Consider the following 21,987-nt stretch of genomic DNA (forward strand, 5'->3'; position numbering starts at 1 on the left):
ATTTTACACTTACCCAACTGAAGATCTGTATTGTCTTTCAAAACTTCATATATTTAAACCATAATTAAACTACTTAATTGTAAAATCAAAGTATTTTCAGTATTTCTTTTTAGTAAAGAGACAAGAATAAAGCACAAACCATGATAAAATGAMGTTTGTTTTGATTCAAAGGAATACCTGTCCAAGTTCTCAGCCAACACTGCTTTACTGAGAGAAACTTCTGCTTTTTTCAGTACAGTGTATTAGTATGAAGAAGATGACATGTTTTTAGTCCCAGAGGCAGAAAACATTTGGAAATTATATGCCAGATTGACAGAAGTTATAAGAAGCATTGATAAACGCTGAGTTTTTGTATATRGTGCTTTTTGTTGATGAGTTCTCTTTTTTAGCCATCTACTTTTTTGAGGCTTTGGGGTCCCTTTCTTAGCTTTAAATTCAAGAGCACTGAAGTATTTAATTAATATCTGAAAGAGAATGTTTCACTGCATGARATTCCCATAGCCTGTGCAGATATGTGCACAAGCAATGGATGTATGAGACTGCCTTTTTTCAAAGCAAAACTATAGAGGGATCCAGCTTAGCTTTCAATGTGTATAGGCTACCATATTCTCATGTAGCATTCATAATTTTAAAATAAAATTAAAGAGCTGATAAGTTCTCTAAGTTCTTATAGATATAAGCTAAATGTTTCCAGAATTGTCACGAGAAGCTGACCATTTAGAATCATGRCTGTAATACTCCAAACCATGTATCGCAATGACAACCAAAAGACCTCATTACAAGTAAGGAACATGYGTCTTTTTAAAACCCATTGCAAGAGACACAAAAGGTTGAAGTTAAATCAGTGAAAAAAAAAATCCATGAAGTTGAGACATTTGGGCCAAATTTATGAATAGTCTCTGCATATGGCAAGCTTGCCTTCAATACAAGTAATGAGKTAGGTTTCTAATATTCCTGTTGTCTTTGGTGGTACACTAGAAAAGTAAAATTCTGTGCACTGAGGAGGGGAACATGGTAATTCTCSCTTGCGTTGTATGGTGTATTCTTACATTCCCACCTCCTTTAAATAAACACTACCGAAACAGGAAATGTGGAGCAAGGAACAAACAGGTCTCTTCCATGTCCGTTACTTTTGTCCCAGAAGACTGCTACACCAAGCTCCTCTGCTTTAAAGCTTTGGAAACTGCCCGCCCTCACTCTGCTGCTCGAGGGTGTGATGGCTCAAGGACTGAAGAAGGATTTAACACGGCTTCTGGGAGGTGAAAAGGGAGCAGAAGTGAGGAGGTGCAGAGCACCTCTAGAAGAGAGTTTGCCCATGGATGAAGGGCAGACCTGTTCCTTCCCTTTCTTGCCAGGTGATACCAGCCGGGGGACACGTAGTCAGGGCTGCCTGCCTTTGTACCCTTAATCCCTCTTCTCCCTCTCCTTTGTGTCCATCTGTGGTTTTCCCTGTCCACACACAGGGACACAGGGTAGAGGCATGAAAAAGCGTGGAGTTTCCTATGATTATCCTATGTAAACCACTGTTTTCCAGCACTGAAGAGAAGTTCCTATAGTACTGTAATTGCACAACTGTGCTGCAGCCCGAAAGCCCAGGCTGAGGTGTTCGATAATCAGCCAGTTTGGCYTTCGTGTTGTCTGCAGCTATCAGCCCCGAGGGGAATCTTTAGCATCTGACAGATCCTGTTACTGTTCAGTGTGGTTCTCAGATCAGAGACGGCCGCTCTCAAAAGTGATGTTGCCGCTTTGAGAAACGGGCGCAAGGAAGGTGTTGCATTACTCTTAACATGAAACCTTGGCTGACCTGTTGCCTATTGATGCGTTTAAAGCAGTGTTGAGATGTGCTAAACACAGAATCCGTAATCCTTTGGGTTTGGAGAGGCCGAGACGGAGCCGGACGGCACGCGCAGCCTGCCCGAGTGGAGCTGGGCTGCCGGCGGTTTCCTCGYGGAGGGACTGGGGCTTGCTACGGGTGTCAGCCGGCGCCGGTGGCAGAGCTCTCCTGGGAGGCGCTAGCCCAGCACCCTGCAGCTCCCAGAGCCCAGCAGCGCTTGGTGCCTGCCTGCGCTGACGTGTTTCTCTGTCTCAGCGGAGAATCATTGCGGAATACATCACAAATAGGTTATAAAGGCTAAATCCATAAAACAATGTGGCCGCGTTTTATATGCACATATGGTGATGTGTTAGGAAACAGCACAGATTTTCTTGGACAGATGGTGTGTTGCAGGTTTTCAGAAAAAAAGGTTAAAGAAATGATGATGCTATTAAAAGCTGTATTGCGGAGCACACATTAATTGGAATTTAAGTGTTCAGAGTTACATTTTAATAACACTTACCGCAGCTGAAAGCGGTCTTTGCAGAGATTGTCATTAAAGTTGCTGAATAGCCTCTTTAAGTTTACGCTATTTTTATGATTTCCAGGAAAAGAAAACAAAGCAGGAGAAAGTTTTGGAAGTTGATAAAGATCTGTTTTTCTCTGCTTATCTACAGGTTCTTGGTTTCTGRCAAATACCCTATATTCAGTGCTTGTTCAAGAATGTTTTAGAAATTCCGTATTTTTTTATTATTTTACCATGTTTCTGGCTAATTTCTTCTTTTACTTGGTATTTTTGTTTGGATAGGTTTATAGTGTGTTTTCTTTTGCTAGTTTTATCATGCCAGTGGAACTAAATAGGCAGTGTCTTTTTTCCCGAAGAGCAGAGAGTCATCACTTTGCCTCAGTTTGACGTGGTTAATCTGATTTGTATGGATTCTGAAACTGTTTGTRCTGCCAATACCAACCTTTGTCACCTTCTCTGTACTTGTCTACTTACAGTTCGTATCTCCCTCCAGGGTATCTGTCAGTCCTTTAACCACAGAAATGTCATATCAGAAAAACTGACTTTTCTGACCTGGTTTGTGGCTAAGTTTTCAGGTAGTTCTACTCCTTGAGCTGAAATTCCTACCAGACTTTAGTGGGAAGGAAGAAGCAAGCTGACATCTATATCTTCTGAATAAAAGAGGCAAAATGATCTTGTCCTACAAACAGGTCTTCTATGTACAGAGATGTACCCTAGAATGATAGACTTTCAGTAGCTGGGGTGTTTAAAAAACAAATATGATCAATATTCAGCATACATTGAACGTATTTTAATCAATATGTTCATAATAAGGCCCCAGTCTAGCAAGGCACTTGCCCTGAAAACCAGTCTGCCTGCTTGTGTGCCCATACATTGAAGAACAAACAGCAGCAGATTTTGAGTCTCGCTCCTTGAAATGGGATTATCAAAATCAAAATAACCCAATTTACATAAAAGAAGCTAAACTGAGTCTTGCTGCTTGATTGTTTTCGATGTATTTTCCTGTCAGCACAGGGTCTTCATCTCCGCAGGATAACTTGCTGTCGTTCTAAAAAAGGACTTTGATTCACAGAACACCGATAGTCTTCAAGGCTTCGATGAAGGGCACTTTGCCGATCTTCTCAGCAGGGTTTGCAGTTAAGTGTGATGATAAGGGAGTAGAGCTCCCTTCATAAAGAACAAGAGCTTCAAACCTAAGGACCGACTAGTATGACAGAAACCATCAATTAAGAGCAACGTTGTCAGTCACAAGTGGAAGTGCTGCTGTCTCCCTGAAAAGGCAAATACACCCATGGCAATGCCAAAAAGGGCCAGCTTTCAGTTATTACCAAAATACTCCCATTGACAGAATCCATATCCATATATATGTATGTGTACGGATATATATGCATATAAATATAATAATTTCAGTTTTTAAAAAAGCCACATCTACAAGTCCATTTGCAATATCCCATAAAAATCATTTGGGATTTGGCTTTCTGTAAGTGAAATATTCCAGTGAAGAATCATTTTTGTATCCTCTAAAATGATTATTCTTCCACAGTTTATTGAAATACATTCAGCTGAAGATAGATTRATATTTTAAATCTTCAGTGTGCATTTTATATTGTCTTGACATGCTTCAGGATATGCAGTGTGTACCCTTTATTAATAGCTGCTGTGTGGCAACCAGATACTGTATTGCTRTCGGGGATTATGTGCTTTGAACTTTGTTAGACTCAAGTCAAACAGAACGGAAGAATTCAGCATTTCGCTTGTCCGAAGAGACAAACAGTGAGGATGGTCTGTATAATATCTTGCATTTAAAACTTGGAGGTAAATCCTGTGAATCAGAAGACTGGACTAAATTCATTTTCACATTGCTTGACCAGCTACTTCCTATGTGCTTCTAAGTACCTTGTTCAGCCAGTCCTAGGAATCTTCTCTRTTTATGAATTTGCTTTGAAATAAGATGTCCCATTTCATGTATTTCCTTTTTCTTGCGTGATGCACAACTAATATGTATCTTAGACCAGAGTGTGATCCATCTTATTGCTGACTATAGCTAGGAAGGGAAAAGATTAGCTCATTTCTTTTGCTGTTGTGGATAGGGAGAGAAAGAAACTAATGAGAAATGAGTGAAAGGGAATTAAAACAGATAGACAGTCCTGTTCAGTTTTTGATCAGAAAGGATGACAGACTCCTGCCACCAGGCCGTTTTAGTAGAAGCATTTATCAGTCTGATTGGGGTTTGAAAAGCTAGAGAGTAAAAAGCAGATGAAATCTCATCTCAGGGAAATTAAACAGTGCTTTGTAACATTCATCCAGTAAATAAAAGAGAATGTAACCGAGCTAGTAATACACCATCAATAACTAAGTATCTTCAGTGTATTTCTGTAGCTTTACTCCTAGGTGCAAATTAACATAATTTTTGAGTCCTTCCTCTTCCAGTCCCCATGTCAGGAACAYAGCTCCTGTTTAGATATCCCTCTTCTGATCTTGTTTTTTGTGAAAGCATTAACTTGTTTATCCATGAAGTCGTCTTTGTCTCAGAGTACAGTCATGTTCCTTCTGCACAGGACCCTCCAACACGATTATTGTGTTTTCTTGCAACACTTACCATCTTACCCAGTATTTAAGGAGTCTCAGATTTTATGATACACAGCCTTGCAGTTTCTTTCCAGTTCGTATGCTGTCCTTTAACACATGCTTCTGAACATGGAGACGTGTTTGGCAAACACATGCGTAACTCCGTGGTCTGCAAACAAGATCTGACACCAGTCAGAAGGTGRCCTTTAGGCTGAGGTCTTGTGGATGTACAATTTCCTGCAAGATCCTTGCTAAAACAGCCTTTTTTATCATCTGAAGGTTATCATTCTATTACAGTAAATTGCATTAGTACTGCACAGTTAGGATTTTGATTGTTATTCAAAAGTTATTAAATATTAAGAATTAGTATAAATACTAACTGCGGATGCACATAGTAAGGACAAAGATTCATATGAGAGTGAAACGTAAACTGCAGCATGTGTTTCTGACAGTTTTGAAATTTTTCAGTTTCTACACAGAATCTATTATGTCTTCACATTAGTGAAGAAATTGAGCATAATCCGGTAATGATCCGATTCCCTGGGCTTTTTCCTATATTTATACCAGACAGAAAAATATGATTTTGTAAGAAATCTGGAACKTTCAAATTATACTAGCTCTATTCTGAGGGCTGAATTCAGTCACACAGGATTTCTTCTTTTCCTCTGTGTTTACCTTTATATACTGTATCTTGAGGCCAGGAATCAAGCAGTTTTCTTAGTTTGCAAAATACATAGCGTATTTCTTGGAAATACTAGAGTGCAATTTCTTAGATARTTGTAGAGTTACCAAATAACCTGAAATTGTTTCTCACATGCTTACACTACCAATGAAATTGAAGTTCTGGCTATAATTAACAGCAAAAAAAAATATCAAATATATCTTTTCTTCACAAAAATGTAATGCACTAATTTTTATAATGAACATAAACATGAAAAAAGTCTGAAAACTAAATATAAGTGGAATATATCTTACAATTTAAATAATGTGTGTCTTTTTGGACATGAAGGAGAAAGAGGAAAGCATCACCAAATTTACATTGTCTATATCTTGGCATAATGTTTAAGGCTGTTAGTTCCAGGCACTCTTCCGAGTTCTTTAGGAAAAAAGTAAATCCTTCTCATTTTCAGCTTTATCTGAAATCCGTTAAAATCATAGAGAATCTTTCTAGAGAGGGCAGTAGCCTTTGGCTAGATTACATAATTTTGACTAGTAAAACAGGTTGTGTATACTTAACTTTAGAGACTAAATGGCTGAGAGTTGGAATGTRCAGCTGGCATCTGGACAACTTTTCRTCTTTTCCCTTTGCCTTTGCCTTTGGAGAGCTCAGAGACTTTGAAGTGTTCCAGTTAGTGAATTTTTTATTTTATTCTGAGTTAATAACTTTAAATATATTAATGAAAAATTAACCAGATCAGAGCTTACTATGATCATGTTTAAAATGTTCAAAATAACRATTTCACTTAACTAACTAAACAGGAACTACTTATCAATGTGTTTACTTGCAGGATCCAAAACTGCGTGAACTGTTGGATACTGGGAACCTAGGAGGTCGACTGGAAAATCGAATGATAACTGTGGTCTATGGTCCAGACCTGGTCAATATATCATACTTGAACCTAGTGGCATTTCAAGAGGATATAGCAAAGGTAATATATGTTCACCTGTGTCATATAGAATTAATGTTTTTGAAGTATTGCTTTGAAATGTGGATAAATAAGAGAGAACTGCGTTTTCAAATGAGATRATCCTAAATTCTATAATAGAGTTGTGCTGCTCAGTATCAAAGGAAATATGTGCAATCATTATTTTCTGGGAGTGTATTCAGCAAATGCTGCCACTGATGTGTGTATTCGTCTTCAGAACATTGCTTGTAACTGTCTTTGTAAAGCCCGAATGAAGACTGTGAAAATAATCATATATACACATATTAATTCTGGTATAAGAAATATATTATGACTCTCCATCAACTATTGGTATTTTTCAGTAGTTATCACCCTTTAATACTTGTTATAAATGTATGCTAATTATAAGTATTTAAATTAGTGATTCTTTAAGGTTGATCTGTCGGAGTAATGGGAATTTGTTTATCCACAGATCTGCTTTCTATATTCAAGTATGACAGCAAGCAGACACCTAACTTAACTTACACTTGTGACCTTTTCTAGTCATGTTCAAAGGTCAATTTTAAGTATGCATTTTGCATACTGATAGTTCTTGAAAGAGCTGTAAAGTAGATGTCATTACCTTATGAAAGTATTTTTTCCATGCGGCTACACAGTACCYGTCATTTCTATCCATCAAAACACATAAAACGTAGTTGTGTGTGATAAGGAAGCTACAATAGATTTCAACACATATTTGTTTTTTTGCTGTCTAATACCTTCAATACAACACAACTGGGTTTGATGAAATGGGAAATGCTTAATTTAGTTATCACAAACTGACATTCAAAAGCTTCTCTTTCGCACTTCCACTCATATGGACAGACCCTAGTGAYAGCCTCCAGACAACCTCACACAGAGTACACTTTCATAAAGGTTGCATGCTTGAGTCCACTAGATTGCCTTATAAAGATAATTTCTCCATAGAATCCTGTTATTTAATTACAGTAAGGACTTCTTCATTATTCTCGTTGACCCCATGTGTTTTGGTCAAAGGGCGTCTTTGATACRAGGCCTCACAGGCAACTAAGAATGTCAAACCAGGTGAGATAGGTAATCGGTAGAAAGCCTTCACTTGGGAGGATATGCTTTTCCTTGCTAGTTTTCTGTCTGTGCAAGTCCTCATTAGCTGATTGRTCTGTTCGATAAAAATGCGGTTTCCTCTGTTCTCGTGATACGGAAGACTAGAGACACTTGAATTCATAGTGATCCGTGGACTGCTGTGTGGAAGTGCTGTCCTTAGGCTTTAAAATGCAGAGCTGTATTCTACAGAGGTGGTTAAGAATCCTAACACCACATAAGGAAAAGCACTTGAAACAGATCTTCAGGAAAAAAACTAAGCATATGGAAGAAAATGAAAGGGTATATTAAAACTTTAACAGCAAAAATTGTTAACACTTACCAAAGGAAGATCATATAAATCAGAAGCATATATCTCCTCTGAGCAATCAGTGAACCGTGGTCTATTTGCTTTTGGCAGTGCCAAGCTAAATCAGTTCTGAAATATTTATTTTAGAACCATTTTCTGTTTGGTAATAGAACCTTAAAATGCAGTAAATAAAACTGTTTTTGCTGCTGTAAATCCTGAGCAACTCCTATGGTCTAAGCAACTGAGAATCTGAGTCTTCATTGTTACTTGTAAGTTTGGTGGACCAAATAAATCCATGTTTGATCAAGTAAGCAGTATAGCCCAAGGGTGTTAYTTTCAAAAGTATCCAGATTAGCTTTGCTTGCTTTGAAATCATACTAAATATCCTGATTGTTTCAATGAGTACAGAGGGTAATCACTATTGAATGCATCCAAAATTTCTTCTTTGTTTAACAAGCTTTACAACTTTATATGAGCTAGACCRCAGAATGTGATCTGCGGTCCCTATATAATGACTCAGAGAGGTCTTTATAAATAAGCACATCAGGCAAAAAGCAGCACTTCAGGGAGTTCTGAGAAGGAGTGCAGAAACAAAGGTTTTCAATGTCACACATGCAAACCTCCCCCACCTTTCCCTTTTCAATACACAAATATTTTTCTGATTAACSATTCCTTTGTGGTACCTTGTTTTTCAAGCTGTGTGACGTGAATCAGTCAGGCCCTCGCTTGGAGAAGAAAGCCAAAGTAAATAGAAAAACTCTCAGTAAGGCAGTTAAGTAATTAAATCATGGAGTTTTCTTCCTTCACAAAAGGTCGGTGTCTCCCTCTCCCCGCTCCTTTAGGGCTTACTATTCCACTTTTATGTTAAATGAACTTTGAAAACTTCTACCAATCCTTCCACTACGARTTGTGTTCAGCACATCCGTTGTCTGAGTTGGGGGACAGTTATGAAAATGTGAGACTTGGGCTATTGAACTTGCTTTAAGTCAACTCAGAAAAGAGCTAGAAATTACTCACAAGATACTGTTTTGTTCACAGTCTTTCAAGGAAATATAGCTAAAATGTAAAGGCTGGAGGCACTGACCAGCTGGTTTGTACAAAGTATACAGCTTGAAATTTTTTAGATGTAAAAGGTGGGTTGGTAGACAGACCTTGATGATGAAGACAAATAGCACTGATACAGTGCTTGCTTTTTTTCAGGCAGGTGTGTCTGTGTCTGTCTTGGGACAGGGTTTGTGAGCATCTAGAAACATGCAGCACTACAGAAACCAGCATTAAGGAAGAATTTCTTTCTAAAATCCTATTCTGAGCAGAGGTTCTTTTTCCTCTCTCTCTATTCATAACATCATGAAGTCCAACCTGTGACTCTCTGTGTCTACAATACTTCATTCTCTTGCCAAATCCATTCACTTCTGAAGTGAACTTCTCATCCTCCCCATCTCTTTCCCGTCGCTCCCATTTCAGTTGCTCACACCAACTCTATCCTCACTGCTGTAGTCTATCTTAGCCATATAGTGTCTGATCCAGAACTCAGGGAATTTTGTTTCTCTTCAGTCTGATGAGCTTTGGATCAGATCTGTCACTAAGAGCTGATGAATTCCTCCATAAGTAAAATGACACAGTCAAAGATGATTCACAAGTTGTACTATAATGTGTATTCCAGCAGACAGCTTCATTTTTTTGACTTCTTAGGCATATTTAAAAGCTTAATCAGTATAATAAAATATTCAAATAAATGGTATAAATTCATGTCCATTTGATTATTTTTTAAAATAGAATTTGTATGGCTGCCAAAGCATATGATTTCACTAACTTACTCTTTTAACCTCCCACCAAAAACCAACATGCAGGAAACATTGCCTTCACACATAGTCAGTTCTGATCTGAAGTATGGATTTTCAAGAATGTGTGCTGTCTTTTCTTAATGGAAAAAGTCTCRTCTCTTCTATTGAGATAAATGCATTAAGGTATGTATTCTGATGCAGGGAGCAGAGGCGAGAAATGAGTTCACTGAGCAGCAGATTTCAAAATGTGCTGCTGCTTGTGCACTACTTACCTACTAAAGCACAAGCGAGCTACCTAATTTGTTAGTAAAGTTCCTGGGAATGATATAAAAATGAATTAGTGTAACAGTCAGAAGGAGAGTGGATTCATGCAGCTCAATCATGATTGATGTGACTTGCTTGGAATTAACATTTGCCAGGAGGCTGTGTTCTTCCTCCACCAAAAGGGATCAGAGGCTTCCAGTCTGCAAGCAGAGTTTGTTGGCTCTAGTACAAACCTATTTCAAAATACCCAGATTTATATTTTCCTTTTGTATTACATATGTACAGGAGCCTGCTGTTGCAGCAGTGATTCAGAGTCTGTTATAATCTCTCCACGGTCGTCTGTTTTCTTTCTACGCGTAACAACTTTCTGCTCCGTGGAGCATTCTCACYGAGCCCTGTACTCTGGGACCAGTGCTGCTGGTAAAGGGATCCTGCACCGTGCGACATGTTAAACACTTGAGTTATAACTTGGGGTTTACTATAAGCTGTGCAGCAAAACCAAGGAAGCAGAACCATTTGGTAGCTAAAGCAAGAAGTCACATCTTGGCTCTCAGCTCTATCCAAAGTCCATCAGAGTCAGTAAAAAGTATGTCATTTATTTCTTTGGTTCTGTATTCAGTGCTGTTGCTTCACCTCCTTGTTGAGGGTTCAGACCAGTGACTGGAAAGGTGACGTGATCCTCGGCATATTTTCTGATCTTAGTTTTTTGGCTGTGACTTTGTGGTGACTGGAATGAAGACCCTAAAATGTGAGAAGAAACGAGCAAGTCTTGCTCTAACGTGTTAACTTGGCACCTGTATAGTTAGAAGTGGCTCAGTCTGCAGGTAGCCTTTAGAGCATTTGGCAGGAGCGGCACGGTCGCTTGAAGAGCCGGGAAGAGCTAGCAAAGGAATGTGGCAAGGCTGTTTATAGAAATACTGCTTGTGACGGGCACATAATAGCTGTGTGTTCCCCTTATATTCCTGTGAACAAGCACTCAGAAAACAGCAAGACAAGCTGGAATATGGGATACTTTGGAAGTGCCATAATTCTGTTCGCTAGAAAATGCTTTAGTTGTAAGCCCAGCATCATCAGTGGCATCAAAACAAAGCCTAGAAAGTTTTGTTAAAAGSCAATGTATTTTCAATTTCTAAATAATATTTTATGCGACCATTAATCTTTGCAGCTGTTAGTGTCACAGAGAGAGGTTTTAACTGCCCTTATTAGTGCCTAACTAAAGCAGGGTTTGCAAGATGTGCCTATTTTGAGACTGGAAAAATGAGTTACCAAGAAGAAAGAAGATTCTGCATTTAATATACTTCCTGTTCCAAGAGTCTCAAAGAAGCAGTCATGTGGCTAAAAGATCCTATTCTTCCTCCTTTTCTTTCTCGCACCTCTGTTTTATTTATTTATTTATATTTTTAATTAGAACCAGCAAAGAAAAACAAGTGAAAACATGGAAGCAGTCACAAGAGGTGGAGGGGAAGGATACCTCAGCAACAACTGTTTAACTCCAGAACAACAAATCTGTTTCTTAGGGAGGCAGGTTTGTCTGCCAGAAATATCWGTCACAAAAAGATGCACTTGTCTCAGCTGCCTTGGTGCGAGCTCTTAACTCGTGTGGACTTAAAAACCTTTAAGTGGATTGAAGGACCTGTAAAAATAGGCATGTGGGGAGCCTTTTTGCCTTCTCATTGCAAGAGACTGTCTGAGACCAGTTTCAGGAACAGGTCTGATAACTTCAGGGAACAAATCTTAGCACCRTAAAAAAAGTATTAAAATTTAACCTATTAATCTGTCCTGATTTGATCACCTAGTCGTGCTGAAACTTAGGGCTTTTTAGATAAAACAAACCTGTAAACAGCACAGTAACTTAGGAAAGTTAGTTTCACTGGAAGTCAGTGACGCTTTTCACATTATTATTAGTTTTTGTCAAAATGAAACCTTCTTTTTTTCCTATTTTTTCCTCAAAAAATAGGAGAAACAAAGACAGTGATTACCTCCCAAACAGTATGCATCTATGAGGGTGTGCAGTCATGGGAATTTTGGATTTGGGCTGATATGAAAGGAAACTCGATACTTAGTTTCAAAGAAAATTCAGAAAAGTTCATTAAGTCAAAAAAAATTACACTGTTTGCAAAGGCATCGCTTATTTTTTGTTTGTTTCTTTCAAAGGAGTAAAACAAAGCCAGTCCAAAACCACATTTGTAGTTAAAATGAATTTCAATTGAAGATTGTAAGTAAGCACCAAGTTAGSAAAGAAAAATGTGCTGAGGTTGTTGATGAAAAGCTGCCGGAGAGACCTGCAAGTCAAGCAGTGAGAGTCTATACTTAGATTATAATCAAGTGTCAGAGTCTCAGTGTGAACCTGAGAAAGAACTGGGACCTAGTGAAAGAATTTCAGCAAAGACACAGACACAGGAATGAGGAAGACCAAGCTGAGAATGTAAAGGGAGGAAAAAAAGAGAGACAAACGAGGGAAGAGCAGTGCCTGCAAGGGSAGAAGGGAGGCGTTCGGTAGGCAGCCAGCTAGAGGAGAATTCTTCCCGAAGTCGGGGTGGCAAGAGAGCAAAATGATTTAGTGAGAGGTAGGACCGCAGTGTAGGGTAGAGGGAAGGCTRTGTGGTGGGGGAAGCGGAGGAGGATGGGGACCGAAGAGTCTGTGGCAGAAACAGGAGGATGAATGAACTGCARACATCCAAATAGGGAAATGAGGCATCAAAACTTGCTCTAAGCCTCTGTGTCTGAGGAAACAGAGAGTTCACTGTAGATCTGACACTGGCCATGGAGGAAGGGAAGAAGACACTTCACATGCYGTGATGGTTTCAAAAGGCATGAATCTCTTAAGCATAAGAAACTGTGATTAAATATACAGTGGTTCYTTAAATGGGGATGGGTGATGTTGCAGTGACCAGAAATCCTAATGCGAGGCGTGAAGGATTGATTGTATGAAACAACAATGTTCTGTTTATCAGTATCTACAAATTGCAGTCATGAGGATAGTTGAAATATTTTCCTGTATTTCTCTCCTGATGTGGTTCTTCGAGCATGTTTCTCATGTTGGCTGGTAAGATCTCAGATGAAGTCTGTACTTACAATTCTTAATTCAGTATACACCATAAAAGCTTAAGTCGATACTTGTTGCTTGAATTACTTCACAATCTATAGAGAGAGTGGTGCAGAGGCTATTATAACAAACTCTGTATAAAGGGAGCCATTCTAGCAAGATATTTGTTACAGTGTGGTATGTGTCCCACAGTGTCAGGTCTGTGTAACTTCAGAGGGGATCTAAATCCGTTTCAGCTTCATTATGCAAGAATGACTGTATTGAAGCTTCTTTTTTAATCCTCTCTGTAACAGCCAGAATAGTATCCAACACACAAGAAAATGTATTTTTCTGTGATATTTATGGCACCAACTCCCATGAACTGGAATGTGCTTTGCATCAGGCATTTATCCACTTGATCTTTTTTTCCAATACACCAGGATAAGATGTCTTTAAATAAATATTTRTAATAATCCTCATTTTCTGCAAAATGAAAAAGTCAGGTCCCGTAGACTAGGAAGGAAGCTATAAATGGAAGAAAATCAAATTCAGGCTTTAATTAGGCAATTTTTACTAACAATATAATCATTGAAAGTATTTTCCATTTTGTAAGTAAACGTCTAAACTAAGTCCCATTTAATCAAATTTTATCTCTGTAGGAATGGTCAGATGAAGTGTTCAGTCTGGCAACAAATTTGTTGGCACAAAACATGTCAAGGGATGCATTTCTGGAAAAAGCGTAAGTAGCCGTACAGTTTATTGCTATGGGTGTTACTCTTCTGTCTGTGTCATTTTCCTTCTCTCTTGTTAGTCATCTTGTCATCTATTGTTTATGCTTTGATGAGTTGTCACTTTTGTAAACAGAGGTTATCCCTTCTAATTGTATTAAAAAGGCTGTTGTCTAAACTTAATTAAAAAAAAGGTCTTGATAAGGTTCCTGTCACAAACTACAGAGTTACAGCTAACATACATTTTTTTAATGCCATCTTCCTGCAGTACACAGAAGCTGTAGCTTCAGCTGTAGTCTGAGGCTTGCCATTTAAATACAAACAATTCAAATCGCACCTATTTCTAATTTATTTTAATTTTTTCTGTTATTGATCAAAAAATGAGAAATACTGCAATTCCATTTTCTTAGTCTAATACCTCTGATCTTAGCATGCCTTAGAGAGAAGTTGTAAATGTGTTCATCTGAATTGGTTTGCATAGTGCATAGATTCCGAGTTACTTTCAGCAAAGYGCAGAAACTGTTTATGATAAATTTTGGGGTGTAAAAACAGCAGGCATACCAAAAATTGCAGAGAACTAAATCTAAGATTAGCGAGTATCTAAAGGATGACAAATGCACARGCTGAGATGGTTTTGCTAAATGATGTGGAGAGCAGTGTGGTAAGGCTGATAACTAACTGCGGGGTTTGGTAGCCTTATGCTATTAGAAAAGAAAAGATAYGCTGTCCCTAGCTTACAGGATGACTAGTTCTGTTCAGCTTTCTGTTTCCCTCTGAACAGCTTGTAGTTTCTGCTGATAAAAAGAGAATCGATCCAGCTAAATCCTATGCAGAGGGTTAGGTTCCTTAAACTTGCCTCCATCCAAGAAGCAAGTTAGCCCAGCCCTTTTCTGGGCTGTCTACGATTGTGCATGCCTGGTTTCATTAGCTGCACCCGTGTTAAGTCAGCAGGTTCCTGCCCGCTGAGCTTCAGTCCCATGCCGCGACGCAGAAGTGCCTGTTYGGGAGGCGTGCCTGTGTTCCCTGCTCGTGGTTTTCGTAGGTGAAGTCAACGCAAATTCCTGAAAAAACTTTGAAAGTTGGACGTAGCAGGAGCTATCATCCGATAATGCTATGCCGAAACAGCAGTGGTAGACTAGGCAAACCAAATCCCAGTGGATGGAAGCATTTAGCATTTCCTTTTAGTTCCATATGCTGACGATGGAGGAAGCACTGTGCTAACCTGAGCAACCYCGGTTACTTTCCAGAAACTCTTCTAAGTTCCTTTATGCCTCAGGGGAGAGATGAGTGKGTCTAAATTAGGCAGATCAGATCTCTGCCTTTAGGTGTTTGTTGGTGTCTGTGGCTCTCCATTGGCTTTGGAAGGATTGGATTGTGCTCTCCCCTTTCCCCATCAGGAACGTGCACATAAAGTGCCAGCTGGGCAGTGTTTACCTCAGCTTCCTGAATTAGAGAGTCTCGGTTCCCCCTTTACTCCAGAACTGCTAACCCTGGATTAGATCTCACTTTGTCCATACAGCTCTGTAAGAGCAAGAACAGAGATTGCTGCAGCCACCTGCACAGGTTGTAGGTGAGTTACAGGAGTGACTTGATGTTACTATTGCTTTGCCCCTTGCCTCTCAAATTCCCATGTTGGGCTGACAGATGTGCAGTAGGGAGGACTATACATGTTTTCATACAGGTTTCAGAGAAGAARCATTTTATCACACAGTACAGTAGAGCCCATTTTATTCATATTTTTCTATGATTTTTCAGGCAATATTAATTAAAGATGAAGTCACTGGACACATTGAGTAGATTGAAGAGTAGCCAAGCATGGTGTTCCTGTGTCTTTTCTTTTTCCACTAATTAATAAACTTGGGAACTGTTGCGTTTCCAGGGTCCTTTGCACAGATGCCAAATCAGATTCACTTAAGTAATCTTTGACTTGCAAGTTTAAAAATACTTCCCTGTTGTAATTACTGTACTGAGCAAAGGGTTGGTTGCAGTCCTGTCAGAACCCTTTTGTTGAAATAAAAAAAARCTCTTGCATTAAAGCAGATTTAGAAAGGCATTTCTCTTTGTGGCATTCTGTCCCTTGCAATGTTGGAAGTGCAKTAATAAAAAGTTTGAGCAGCTTTACTTTAATTTGATCAGGTGAGAAAAATAGGGTTAATTTTTGGGCTGGAGGGTGTTAATAAAAACTGGCATTTTGGATATAAACTGCTCATTAATCTGTTGTAATTGTGCAGTGTATTTTTGTGTGCAGGTACAGAAACTAATACTGGAGTGCAGTAGTGCAGGAATASTAACTACTGAAGTGATTAGCAAAGGATGAGTCTCGTGGGGAAACCTTGGGTCAGCATTGTGTCTAAATCTGTCAGTTATGGAGTCAGTCAGTCACTACTGGAATTTGTCCATTCAGCTGCTGCTGATGGGGGGATCTCCCAGCAGCCAGATTTTCAGCAAGAATGGTTTACCTGGCTTTCTTGGATGGATTATGACTGCAGAAGAAACAAATAGTATACCATGTCTGTCAAAGACTTTGGGGAAGAAAAAGCACTAGCACTAGCACTGCTGCAGGTTGACCATTCTTCTGACACAAATCTGTTGGTTTTGCTTTCACTAAAACTTAAAACTTCAAGATCTTTTTTTTTTTCATTTCTATTTCTGACCTTCTTGATTTTAGAGGAAAATATTAAATTGTGTCCAGAGTGTACTTGAAAGTTTAAAAAATAGAAGGCAAGTAAAAATAAACCATTTTTTAATAACTGTTTTTTTTTTTAATCTGGTTCAGTTTGGTTGGCTTTTTTTTTTCTAAATTCTTCTTTTTGGTGAAACAGTAACACAAGAGATTTCAATTTCCACAGGATGCATATGAAGAGACAAAGATTTGAGAAAATGTTCCTAAGCTGGTTGGACATAATCACATGTGCTTTGGTTTTGATGCCATTATAGGTATTGTGAGTAGGGGAGAAGAGAGTCTGTATTAGAACCATGCAGTTTCTTCTTCTTTTTGTAGGCCAGTGGATCAAATGAAAAAGTAAAAACACTTCTGAAACACTTCAGTGTCAACGTAGTTTTCACCAAATTGTGTTACTGTAAAASTCATTTGTAGTTTTAATTACATTCTAGTGGGACAGAAAATGTGCTCAAAAGGTTCAGCTCTTTGCAGGCTGCTGCTGGTAACCAGTAGTCCTCACATACAAGGAGAGACAGCACATAACAGCCATAGGCCCAGACTGCTGCTCATTAAAGCTACTGGATGACTTCTATTAGACTTTGAGTCAGTATGTTGAAAGATTTGAACAGAGAGAGATACATCCTCATCCTGCTGAGCTAATGAGCATGTGAAAGAAGAGTCACAGGTCCTGAGAGRTGGAGATATTCTAAATACTTAGTTCAGAAGCTGTGTAATTGCCTGACTGTAGACAGTTTCAGCTTATAATTTTTGTACTGCTTCAGATTCCTAAGGTTTCAAGCTTGCCCAGGACTGCTCTATATATTTACACTCTTGTTGCTGTGGAGAAATTTCAGGTGCCAGCGATTTGCCTTCTTTTCAGCGGAGGAGTGACAAGGTTTAGGGTCAAGGTGTCTGAGAAGCATTCACAGATGTCTAAGGACAAGGACTCAGAGAGGTGGGGATATTTGCATGCAGCATCCAGGGGTAATTTCAGTCTCTGAAAGAGGATTGTGGCCCCCTGTCCCATCAAGTTGTATGGCCTGTATGGCACAATTCAGCAAGCGGACTGCTCTACCTGGGAAGAGGGGGATCACCTTGCTACAGAAACAGTCGGACAGACAGACAGTCAGATAATAGCTATTAGTGAGCTGGGAGGAATAGTGCATCCTTGAAATGTACTTACCCATCACTTCAGCCTGAGCATCTTGCCTTGAGGATGCACCTTTTATGCCTGTATTCAACCACCAGGAAAGCAGAACATTTTTCTTGAAGCTGGTCACAGGTAGAGTAGTAGCTGGGAACAATGGCAAGGCATGATGCAAGGAAAAACTTTCATACCAGTGAGGATTTCCTAACAGTGTAATCCATTGGGGTGTAGATTTGAAGGAGGTGAAGCTGAAACATTGTTTATTCCTGCCCTGGACGTAGTGGAGAGGAAGCAGCTTCCTTTGGCGGAAGGGTAGACTGGCTGGTAGCTTGGGCCACTCCATTTCTCTCCTTTGTGATTTTTTGCAGCTTAGTGTTAGAGTTGATGACTTGTGCTGGGGTGAGAAGGAGCTTGAAGGAAGGGTAAAGGAGTGTGTTAATGGTATATGCAATATTTTGTTASAAAATGGATGTTATTTGACACCTCAGGTGCGTTAGTGTTGATGATACTTATTAATGATACCATAGTAGATTTTCGTATTGTGGAAGAGAACTGACTGAAACTTAAGAGGGAATCAGAGCAATAGGGCCGTAGAGTTGTGTGGAGAGAGATTTTTAAATGCCACAAAAATAAAGCAGAATGTTTTTCTCTCCACAGTTACACAAAACTAAAGCTGCAGGTCACTCCAGAAGGGCGGATTCCTCTGAAGAAGTAAGTTCTGTTCCCCTTTCTTACTATTTAGTCTCCTTTCGATTTTGGAGTATGTGTTTGGGATGGACATGCGATCCCTGTGTCTGAAATAATATTTTGTCAGTTGTTTATAACRCATGTCGAAGAGGTCGCTACGGCTTCACTGCTGTGTCCCGGAGCGCCCAGGCCTCCCTTGCAGGGCAGTTCTGTATTCTCTACTCAACAGGCCTTAGCACTGCTGTTGTCGGTGCTCGGGTTGCGAGCCGGGGGACCCRGCAGAACAAATGGTTAGTGGGACTCAGGATGTCACGGTTCAGACACCCTTGGGGCATAGATTGCCTTGGTRATCTTGAGCATGACAGTTAGCCTCTCTGTTCTTCTTCCATTGCATAAAATAAGAAAACATTTCTTTACCTCAGAGACATGTCATAAGGATAACTATATTCAAATTACATGCCACTCAGGTAATGCAATGAAGACAGCAGTGGTAATTTTCTGAAATAACTCTCCAGGGTAATAGGGGCTTATGTGGGATAGAATTAAACTCATTGTGGGCATCATTAAACTCATTTGCATTACTGAGCAGCAAGCAAATGGAAATAAATACTGATCACTGCTGATTTGGGCTGAACAGGACTCCAAGAAAAGTAATGTATCTTATCTTCCAAAATTCCCAACCCTTTTGTCTCTTCCATGACCCTGTAATTTTCCCTCCTCCTTGTCTTGATCAGACCTTGTGGAATTACAAGTTTGTCTATAAGGGAACATTCAGTTGCTTTTGCATGACATAGCTTCTATTAAAACATAAAATAGTATTGCTCATTTAAATAGCTGAAGACATGATCAGCTCAGAAGTGGTGGTCAGTCTTTCAGCCTGCTTGGGACAGCATGGTGCCTTTGAGCCAATCCCGTGTTCATTTCCATTTTGCAGCATATACCGCTTGTTTTCCGCTGACAGAAAACGGGTGGAGACTGCATTAGAAGCCTGTAATCTTCCATCTTCCAGGGTAAGCATCTGTATTTATTCCTCACCCATAGAGAGTGTTGAACACTGGACAAGTCCTCAGTAGTTTTCGCCACATAAAAGTTGCTTAYACCCATGTGCAAATCTGAGTATTTTGGCTTTGAAATTGTGTAGGAAGCAGGAGTGCCTTAAAGAGGTGTGAATGGATTAAAGCAAGGGGCAAAGGGTTGTGAGTACAGTTCTGGAGAAAACAAGAAAATTTTACAAGAAAATTTCAAGACTCGGTGACTTGAGTTGTCAAGTATTGCTTGAGAGGAAGATTAGCTTGAGGTGTAGCTAACAGTGTGATCTGTTTCCTGCTCAAAAGAAAATCTATAGCTTGAGTTAAACAACCACTTAAATTCAGTTTAGCTTGTCTGAAAGGTGCATTGAGTAAATGTTCAAATGCTGTACTGCAAGCTCTAGCAGGAACACTTGCAGGATGATACCACTCCCTCAARAAGGCTCATTAAAGAGTAATTAACTCAAGCAGCTGATTCTAGTTAACACTGTAGTGAAGACTTTGCCATTAGTCTTTCCTCTGAAGTGGAGATTTTCCTCTCAGAAGCTGTTTCCAGGCAAATTCCTACCCGTGGAGGTCCAAGAGATGGGGCAGAACCGTTCTGTAGTGGAGGAATGCCTCTATCTCCTAATMTCTAGCTCTTTGTAGAAAACTCTGTACTGTGATGTTCACCTAGCCTTTGCTTCAGAGGTTGTTTCTTAATAGAGTCATTCCTACTGTTTCAGAAGAGCAATGGAGCAAAATCTTCACAAGCCAAATGGCAGATACTCCTTACCAATCAGACCTTTCATATCATTTGGAAGCTTTATTCCATGAAATTCCAGGGAATGTTTGTAAGACAGACATAAAAGATTATAAAAATCTCAGCTAAAATAAGGTACTTCACAGAGTACTGCGTAAAATAGATGTTTGGCTAGTTAAAGTGTTATGAGGTTAGAAACCTGAGAAGATTCATTTTAAAGATTGGTTTTTCATTTAATTGTTAGCAGAGATAATTTTTAAGATAACATATGTCAAAAAATCGCTGAAGCATTGCTTTATAACCAAGTTAATTTCTGACTTCCGTTTATTAAATTTCTGCAATGATAAGAAAGCATTTCTTACCTCTCACTGAGAAAAATACAATCACARGAGTCCTTGAAAGAAACTACAACATTTTTCAGTTATTTATTTAAGCAGAGTCAWTTTTTTGTAGACATGGCTGGATACTTGCTGCTGGGATACCATTTTGAGGAGTATTCATAGTATGAAGTAAATCCTTTCTTTGTTTGGGACGAAAGAGAAATACACTCCATCCAACAAAGAAATCTTTCTTGATTATATTGGAAGTAAAATATTTTGGAAGCGAAGTACTTGAAAAACATGAAACTGTGAATCTCACAGAGGTAATAGGTTAGAAGAAAGTCAGTGCTTTGACTAGTTCTTTTCCTTTGTGTTCCTGCTTATGTGAACAACAAAAAATTCTTAGCTTCAGCTTCCAGGTTTTCTGCTCCCTTGTACTACAGGACATGTGGAATTCCTCCAAGGCATTGAAGARCTCTGGACTCCAGCAGTATGCAAGCCACATGAATGTCAGGGAATCTTCCTCAATAAAATCACACAGAATTATTCAAAATATTCGTGTAGTCTGTCAAGGATGTTAACAGCTTATGCTTTTTATTTATTTGTACTCATGCATTGTGAAAAATACCTCTAAAGAAGGGTTTTTTTTCCTCTAAGCATCATATAAAAACCTCTCTCTAATATATTAGGCAGATGTGGGACTCACTGGCTATGAGCTTCCCTTGATTCTTTGCTGCACCTCTCAGAAACTTCACTCAGAAATCCTAAAACGCAAGATGAGATTCATAGTCCTAAGTAAATGGATGCCAGGTCAGCATRTATCAGTCTTGCCTCTTCCTAACTGATAGCTTCAGGGTTGAAACAGTCCCTCATGTGTCTTCATCGCAAGCAATGACCTGAACATAGGGCAGCCTGAGCTATGCTGCCCGTGGGTGGTATCACTGCATGGGCTTGTTTGTGGCAGTGCCCACTTCAGCATCTGCTAGCCCCTCTCGTTAGGGAATTGCCAGTGGTACTGGTTGCAGGGGCGCCTTTTGGGACAACGTGTAGCCATTGTAGTGGGAGAGGAGGAGGAAGAATTCTCATTGCCATAGAAGTTTCCATTTCTTCTGCTGTAGAAGAATAACACCAAAGAGAGACCTCCCACCCCTGCRGTGCCTTCAATTCATATTTTGGGATCATAATAAGGGATTGATTCTCTACAGCACTTAGCACTGCAGCCCTAATTCAGCCAAACAGTTTAGCATGACTGCAGAGAGATGACTCATGGACTTCAAGTTATGCACATTTTAAAAGTGTGTGGATTTTATTGATTTATTTATTTTSTGGATTGGACCTGGAATGCTTAGAGTCTTTCAGGAGCTCACCATCTGTGATCTGATTTTCCAAAGCATTCATTGTCCAACAGATCTGAAAATCTGAAACTAGGCGGATGTTTAAATGATTGTTTAAATGGACTCTTAAAAAGTGCCAGTGAAGTTTTGGGTTTGTGATCTGATTTTAAAATCTTGGGTAGTTTTTTTTTTTTTTTTTTTTTTTTTTTTTTTTTTTAATCAAAGAGTGCCTTAAATATAATTTGAAGAGCTTTATTTTAGTCACTTGTCTGGCTATGAGGACTGGTTTCTGGTCTCCGRTTAGTACAGAGGTTTACAGTGAACTG

The 21,987-nt window shown here is 39.2% G+C and overlaps 1 protein-coding gene across 1 annotated transcript in view; it reads left to right on the forward strand.

Annotated features, from left to right (window-relative positions):
• PLCB1 (phospholipase C beta 1) overlaps window positions 1-21,987 on the forward strand; it is a 416,514-nt gene that overhangs the window by 235,210 nt on the left and 159,317 nt on the right. The window contains exons 4-7 of the mRNA XM_085299181.1: window positions 6,416-6,556; window positions 13,673-13,752; window positions 18,208-18,261; window positions 19,172-19,247. Coding sequence (XP_085155307.1) covers window positions 6,416-6,556; window positions 13,673-13,752; window positions 18,208-18,261; window positions 19,172-19,247 — 351 coding nt within the window. The remainder of the gene's footprint in view (window positions 1-6,415; window positions 6,557-13,672; window positions 13,753-18,207; window positions 18,262-19,171; window positions 19,248-21,987) is intronic.

The sequence above is a fragment of the Rhea americana genome, unplaced genomic scaffold (genome assembly GCF_003343005.1).
Source record: "Rhea americana isolate MKP2758 unplaced genomic scaffold, rheAme1 scaffold_146, whole genome shotgun sequence".
Lineage (NCBI taxonomy): Eukaryota > Metazoa > Chordata > Aves > Rheiformes > Rheidae > Rhea > Rhea americana.